Source organism: Populus trichocarpa, chromosome 12, assembly GCF_000002775.5.
Source record: "Populus trichocarpa isolate Nisqually-1 chromosome 12, P.trichocarpa_v4.1, whole genome shotgun sequence".
Taxonomy (NCBI): Eukaryota; Viridiplantae; Streptophyta; class Magnoliopsida; order Malpighiales; family Salicaceae; genus Populus; species Populus trichocarpa.
Window position 1 is genome coordinate 13731529 of NC_037296.2, and position 8759 is coordinate 13740287.

General features: G+C 34.3%; 1 protein-coding gene across 1 annotated transcript; it reads right to left on the minus strand.

The window, feature by feature from the left end:
• Positions 1–6758: 6758 nt before the first annotated feature.
• LOC18103893 (BOI-related E3 ubiquitin-protein ligase 1) lies at positions 6759–8248 on the minus strand. The gene is made up of 3 exons (XM_006376939.3): positions 8001–8248; positions 7554–7908; positions 6759–7441 (listed from the first exon to the last, which is right to left on the minus strand). Exons 1-3 carry the CDS (start codon positions 8057–8059, stop codon positions 6851–6853), a joined length of 1005 nt encoding a protein of 334 aa, XP_006377001.2. The 5' UTR covers positions 8060–8248; the 3' UTR covers positions 6759–6850.
• Positions 8249–8759: the final 511 nt, after the last annotated feature.

Sequence of the window (8759 nt, forward strand, 5' to 3'; positions counted from 1 at the left end):
GTCCCACATCTAATTAATAGTTGTTTTCTTTTTAATTAAGCAAGTTTTTGTCAAACACTCTAGTTTAGTTCGAAGTTAATATACAATACCGTGGCCTCTCCCACCCATGAAGTCTCACTAATATTATTTAGCAATTAATTGATTAATATTTACGTGATAGATTAACATCATTTCAGGAAATAAAACAAGCTCCCAATATTGTCTAATTCAAACTAGGATTGGTAGGGTTTTTAATAAATCAAGAAAATATAGCACGTCGAAGAGGGAGATTGGTTTTGAAAGGGGGAATTCTATTAATCTGTGAATTGGACCATCATGCATGCTCATTCAAATTAATTGGGTCAGCAATCTCTTTAATCTTTATTTTTCTAGTGATTTCAACCTCTCTTGGCCTACAAAACATCACTGGCTTCACTTGCCGTGTGTAGAACGCATCAAATGGTCTAAGCCATCAATTAATCAAAGGATAAATTATTTTAAAGAATAATTTGAAGTTCTAACTAAACAAAGAAGAACCTCTCTTGGTTGGACTTGGACAAGACTAGAACAAAGAAGAAGTTTCCTTTTCTTAAAGCAAGATGTGTACTTGCCTTAGATACTAATCCTTAAGAAATATTTGGGATTAAATTGTTGTAAGATAATAATTTAATAAAAAAGACGGGAAAGGGTCAATATCAAAATGTGGTTGTGTTGAATCAATCATCCATTACATAATTGAAAACAAAACGTGCTTTTAAGATAAGAAAGGATAGCATTCTCTCTTGGGTTTTCAAGATAAAAGGCTGGAAGAAGATTGGGCAAAACTAAAAATAGATTATAGATGCATGTACTTCTAGCCCGAAATGGATAGGACACTCTCTTAATATTAAAATTATTCTATGCCGGTCGTAGAGGGACAAAAGGTCTTAATTTGGTAGGGTCCCATGAGCCATTTAAAGATCCAGCAAGAAATCTCCATCATCAGATGTTGCTTTCATGTGGCCCCATAAATCAATATTTGGCGAATTTTATACTCTTTTATCTCAGCTTGGACTCGAAGTATACATCGATGAAACTGCTTCGATTGAAACAACAATGGCGGGTGTGGTGTCGTGAGAAAAAACCCATTATAAGAGGTGTTTGGAATGGTCCTTCATGTTTATAATAGTGTTCAACTCAGTCCACATAAAATCACTGCTTGCAGGGTGCCATCTATGATAAGAACAAATAAATAAAACACGGCTTCACTTGTATGCCAAAAGCAAGATGGCTTTACTTTTATGCCGCTAACAATATTGTTAGTTTTATACCAATTAGGTGGTCATTCACGGGATTGAAGGTAGTATGTAATTCCAAGTCACACGAAAGCTAGCTCTTCGCTTCAATGGTAGACTGAGTTAGGGTTTGGCGGCCTTTAGCTTCATACAATTAGCAAAGTTGACACGAGTCGTTAACAGATAATTAAAAGCATGGCTTTGGAATCTCATAAATGAAAGAAAATGACACAAAACAGACAAGAAGTATCTTTAAAAGTCTACTAATGATGTGATTATCTCGTCCACTGGGTTAGAATTCATCCATTGTTTTAGGTGAATGGCCGAACGTTGATCAATAATTAAAATAATTAGTTTTTGCATCGCTAATACGGAAGTTATATTAGGTGAAATTGCTTAGGAAAGTCTAATGAGAGATTTAATAAGTGGTTTAGGCCGCCAAGACGGCATCAAGTATGGTGGGTGACATTAATCCACAAGCTTATGACACCGTTGTCTCCATCACAACAATTTCTTGGTCAAATTTGTGCACACACAATATTAATTGGCAAGTTAGTATAAACTCATCACCTAATTTTAATTATTGCTTAGCATGTGATGATGGCTTTTGGATGCAACGAGGACCACTCCGACACTACAACCCAAGAGCTCTGCATAGTTAGCTAAATTATTAATAATATGAATAGGATGGCACCGCTGCCTCACTTTGGAAGCAATAATTTTGCTGAACAAAGCAGAGAGTAAAGCACTGCAGAAAAGCATCATGGAGAACCAACTTTTTGGGTGCCAAGAAAACAAAAGGATCAAATGTATTTTTATGCAAGAAAATAGCTTGATGGGTCAAGGATATGACAAGACTTGGACTAGGAAACAGGCATATTACACCATGATTGTGACTACACGTGTCAAATACACAATCCCATAAGGAGGCCCACAAGGGAGAAAGCAAGAGTTATCACTTGGACCCGCAAACTTTTGTCAATATTAAGAAGCTAATTAATAATAATAATAAACAATCCAAATATGAAGGAGGCATTTCCACAGTGTTATTAAATCTGATCTCGCTTCTTGAATCAATCCAGGTCATGAGCCAGCTGGTTCATCAGCTTTGACCCCTCTGCTGCCAAGAAACGAAGTGATCATGGCGTGTGTGCCATGATCTTTTGTGCATTGCGCAAAACCCAAGATTTGTCGGCTTTGAACCCTCCAACCTTGGCAGCATCTCCTTAGCCCATCATCATGCCTATCTCTCTCTCTACATATGCAAGAAAATTTTTAGCTTCGAGGAGGAAGCATAGGCAGTGACTGACTGATCTTTTCACTTGGTACTTTTATTTAACATTGTGCTGACAAACAGAACCAAACACACCCGCAAGGCGACCACACAGGCACCCCACTAACGTACGTTTTCAGCAAGTTCCCGGCGTATTTCTAGGGTTCTCTTTTGAGTTTCATGACCTGAACCACTCCACCACCTCTTCCCGTGTCCCCGATGTGTCCAGATTATGCTATAAAGTGGACAAATGTATATTGGAATGGGTTAGAATGTGAGCTCGCCAGGAAGGACGTCAGGCTTTTGCTTTACTGTTGATAACGTTGAGTTTTTCTATATTGATGCTTTTGTTTTTAAAATTCATGACTGGTGCTACTGTTCGTCTTGGAGCATGTGTTGTTGTGTACCGTTTGATATGGACCATAAAGTTGACCTCACTTGCATGTGACATGCTATGAATTTGGTTAAAGAAATTGGTGGAAAAGCTGAGGATCGAGCCTTTTTAAATCACCATAGTACAAGATTTTCACTAATTTCGCATTTGATTATGGACCATGTTATAAGAATTTGTCGGGCCAAGTTTAATATCACTACGGTTTAAACCCTTTAATATTCTAAATTGTTTAGTTAGAACTGATCATGTTCAGGAATATTGATAGTAAACTAACAAGATAGGCACGACGAACTTATACTTAAAATATATGTCTACGTACATGATATATTCCCTGGATCAAGATTATATGAAATGTTTCTTATTATTTGTTTTTTGATGAGAGCTTGCACGTATCTTTTTTATGAACTTATTTTAAATCAAGATGATGGGTTTTTTTAATCATATTTTGCACTTCAACATTAAATTAATTTCAATCAAAAGGCAAATTGTATAAATATTCGGTCGGAGATGGATCCATGTAGCTACTATATATATATATGGACAGCAACACCTAAGATTCATAATCATCCCTCAAGTTCAATGAATTTTTTTCTCAAGAAAGGAAATTAATTCTTTATGTTTATCAACCCTAACATGTAATTCCGAATTATGAAATATTCTAATATAGGCTACCAACTTAACTTCTGCCACAACATTTAATCCATGTGTCAAAGACCGATGTCATAAATAGCCTAATCTCGATCAGTCTACCAATACCCATTTAAAAAAAATTATTCTTTTTCTTTTTTGGGTAGATGAAGGAAAAAAACCTCTCTTTCATGGAAGTCATTATCCTCATCAATTACTTTTTTTTAAAAAAAAAAATCAAGGGTTTACTCAATGGATAAAAAACTACAATTTATGCCTTACCTTTCTAGAGATTCAAACCTTGGAATCACTATCCAAGAAAATTTATTAAGCTTCCATTGAATATCTCAAACAGATGTAAGTGATTCATCATTAAAATTGCCTAAGAAAAAATCTAGGGTTAATATCTAACACACTTTCCCACCTCAGAATATATTTCTTTCTTTCTTTTAATAATAATCAAGTTGTTTTATTTGAAATACCTGTTCACCATCGAGACAATGACATCTCAGTTACAGTAAAGTTATGAAAAATACAAGTAAAAACATTCATCTGCAGAGATGAAAGAAAAAATATAGTGAAATAGTTGGAGTGGGAAAACAAGAAAGAAAGGAATAAAGGTGAATAGTTGAAGGATTGGATAAAATTTTGGAGAATGCACCTCACCTCACCTAACCCAAGCTATAGCTTAGCACCTAGCAGAAGAATTGTAGTATATGCAAGGCAAGAGAGCACGCATGTCGACCAACGTACGGCCACAAGAGACATAAATATAGTACCTCTTTTCCTGTTTGGTTCCATTCGTCGTACCGTACATTGTTTTTATTTTTATTTTTTTTACACCTTGTATTTTACGCTGCTTCTATTCTTTTCAATAATAATAGTATTTATTGTTGTTGTTGTTATTATTATTTGTACTGCCTGTGCACACGTGGTGGGCCTGTTCTGTTACCAAAGTGTGTTAATATCTGATGTGTCATGTCTTCTATGCCACTTGGCACATGCTAAAGCTAAATGCCAACACTTCCCCCACAAGCTAGATCTTGGGTGAAAGTGAAAAATGGCTGGTGCATGCTTCGTCTTTTTAATTTCTTTCCTTTACAAAAGAGAGAAAGAAAATTGTTCGCATTTCCTCCTCCTCGTTGGTCAATGGAAGATCGAACTTCTTTTTTAGTAAAATGTTTTTTTATATATTAAATATTTTTTTAATAATAATAATAAAGAAGAAGAATACAACAATTAAAATAGTTGAATGATATTATAAATAAATTATTATTTGTAAGATATTTTATAAAATAATAAAATTATTTTAATTTATGAGAATCAATTTCGTATAATATTCCTTTACTCAGTTGTCATGGTGTTAGATTCATCCTTCGGTATAATATATTTTATTTTATTTTATGAGTAAGTTCGTCGTCCCAAAATGAATAACAAGTCTTGTTCTATATCAAATAAATCATTAAATATTCGAAGTTAAGATTGGTTCCTATTACGTTAATGATTGTTTTGCAAGCAAAAGATACTTCCTGCTTAATAAGAAATCCCCCCATTACTCTTAATTGACTAATTATTATTATTTCCAACATGATTATTACGATCATGTATTTCCCCAACATAATTATGTGCTATCCTAATTAAATTGTCGGCTGGACCGAGTAAAAAATAATAATAAAAAAGTGAAAGGGTTTCAGAGGACCATTCCTATTAATTTCAATTGAGAAGTACAACTAAAATCACACTTTCCCAATTTTTTTATGACAAATTATACCGTTCAAGAATTAATGATTGCCTGGTCAGAAAATATCAACGAAAACAAAGCAGGAAAAGAGGACAATGGACCCATCATCTCATACGTCGACCACCAATAGTTGGAAAATATTTTAATAAAAATCTCAATTTCTTTTATTTTAAATTAATTTTTAGTGTTTTTATATTAACATCAAATTAATTTTTTTCAAAAAAAAAAATACTACGAAACCAAAATAACAAATATGCTTTAGTTTTTTTCCATGTATAATAACACCTTAATGGAAAAATCAGGCTAAATAAACTAATTAAGGGTGGAGAAATTAAGCCTAAAGGGAATATTATATATTATTCAAGGAAGAAAATTGAAAAAGAAATAAGTAATGGATCATCGTCCCCACTCTTTTGCAAAACGAATAATGCTAATTTGACATCAACGCTAGAACCATGATGGCATCCCAACACTGTTTTTAACCTAGCTTTGCTATTATTAGGGGAAGACGACTGTATAACAGGAGGCCTAGGCAATGGCTATGTGTGCTAAACTTGATAAGAACGCCCCCCCATATGCTTCCTGTTTCTTTGTTGAAAAGAAGAAAAAACCTTCAAATTTAAAGCTTGATGCTTTACCTAAGCTAAGAAAAGCAAAAGTTGAGACTTATAGGCCACTTATCATCTCACTTGTTAGATGAGAGATTATTGTGAAGACACAGGAAGATCAAATTGCTTGTTCGTGGCATAAAAGCTACCTCACTCGTCTTTTTCAAGGCACCTCCTCTCTTGGGTCACATCCTTCAAGCCTCTACATCACAAAATCATAAATCAAATCTCCTAATCCCTAGTAACTATGCAATATTATTATATATATATATATATATATATATATATATATATATATAAAAGAATTTAGATAGCAAGAGGATGTTTGGAATAATATTGCTTTTACATGTATTTGGATGCCTCTCGACATTACAATTGTTTTGAAAAAACATATTATAAAAATTATTTTCATGTATTTTTAAATAAAAAATACTTTAAATTATAATATCAAACACATATAATATTCGTTTAAATTACAATATTAAACATATACAGTATCTGTTTATAGTTGCGGCGGATACTTCTGAAGATATTTTTAAATTATTTTTTATTTAAAAATCTATTAAAGTGATATTTTTTAATTTTGTTGTAAAAGTATAAATGGTTTTTTTTTAAAAAAATAACTGTATATTTTTAATAAATTATCATACTCCATGTTATCCGCCACACTTAATATTGATATACCAAGAAGTTAGCAACAATCACATAGCCTAAACTTCTGGAATCAATCACAAGATGGATGATCATTGGATAAAGTCAATTAAACTCCTCCCTATTTAAATTTCGATATAGAAAAAAGTAATCTTGATTTACAAAAACACAGAAAAAATTCTTGACACAGAGAATTAGATGGGAGTAGAAGTGAAGGAATGAAAAAATTTATATTAATTATTTTTTCTTCTCTCTAGAGTTATCTTCATATTTTTACCAAAGAGTAACTAACAAGATTTATCATCAAGCCATGTTAACATGTACACTAGCATCCATGACAGAATCACATACTGGGCAAGTACCAATCAGATTGGACCCACATAATGTACACAGGCACAGATGCCTGCATGGCAGCAGCAACACACTTGATTCCCTCTCCCCACACTTTTTACACATCCGGTTGTGGTTAATATTTTTGCTGCTATTGTTATCCTTCACCACCACCAACTTATCCTTCACCGCGCCCTCTTCTCCACCTGCTATCGGGCACCTCCCATGATCACTACTTCCACAACTGGATTCCGCGTCATCTGCCACCGTGGCACCACCACCATTTATGTAGCGGTCCTCGCTAACGTGCGCCAAAACTTGTTCTAAATTGCTGCGTAATGAATTTGCTGTAGCCTCATTGGCTTGAGCTAAATCCCTCCAAATTTGAGTCTCAACGTATAAGCTCTTCACTTTTTCTTGAAGAACCCAGTTCAATTTTCCCATCCTTTGAATCTCTTCATCTTTCTCTATTAATTTCCTCACCATCCCTCCTTGTATTGCCGACACCAGCATTCTTGACTGCCTCTTTCTCCTGTCTTCAAGTTCCATTCTAACTTTCTGATTCTGAAAATCAAAGTAAAGAAAAGAATAAGCCCAAAATATACCAAAGTTTTGATCTTTTAACAAAGTCTAAATAATCCCACAACACAAAATTCATGAAAAATAACCAACTTACATGTTCAGCAATGAAGCGGTCAATTTCAGATTGTTGTTGTTGGATCTGAAAGATGATGTCTTGATCAATAAAAGAAGAAAAAGGGCAGACTTTGGTCTTCTGAGAGGCATGAAAAGCATCAAAGTTGTCATTGATTGAATCTCTAGACCTCTTTCTTGGAGCAACAACAGCAGGAACATTGTAGGTGAGCCCACTGTCATCTTTATTAGAAGCTTTAGCAGAAACTGGGTCACAACCAAGAGAGGATTGATAGAACGACAAGAGTGTTTCAGGCATTGGTTCATTAAAAACAAGGCCAGAATCCATCTGGGTATTGTACAAACTCATGTTTGCTTGATTTACTTTCGCAAAATCCCTGCAAAACAAAAACCCATGTAAGAAAAACACTGATAAATTGATGACAAGAACAAAAGGATGGAAACTTGGAAGTTTAGAGTGTTTCAGTACCTGTTTGTGAGAAGATGTGAAGGGAAATTAAGGTTTGTATGAGGAGCTTCAACTGCCATGAAGGGTAGTTAAAATTCTTTGCTTGTGAATTTTGGTTGCTTTGGTTTTGGTTATGGAGAGAAAAGAGAGATGATGTATCTGAGAGAGTATTGGGAGAGAGCAAGAAATATATGCTTTGAGAGGAGAGGGCATGCAATAGAAGTGATGGGACTATGGGATTTGGTTTATTTAGGTTTGGCTATGAAGAGATGGAGAGAGAGAAAAGTCAAAAGACTGACTTATAGATATGAAAAACATCTTTAAAAAAAGGGAAAAAAAATAAAAATATTTATTATCTTCTTACATCACTCCTCTGTTTACAAATCAGTAAAAGGATGATTAAACAAAAGAAAAAAAAGAAAGAAAGAAAAGCAATGGTGGCAGATTTTGTCGTTTTGCACTTTTTTTTTGCCGTTTCACTCATTTATTGCATTTAATTCACTCCCTAAACAAGAAGCCTCCTATATTTTCTAGATTCCTGGATGGATTTGGTCTGGTTTTTCCTTAAGCAGAGGGGTAATTTTGGTGTTTCACACACCTGAACGTTAATTTCCATTTTTAATTAATATTATTAACTGAACAATTAGAGAGGCGCATCTGCCAGCCTGCCACGTATAAAAAGCATTCTAATTGTGCCACGTAAGCAATTGCAACAATCCAAACCCCCCAAAACAAGACGGAAAAAGAAAAGAAGAGGCTCATGCCTCACAGGGAGCGTGA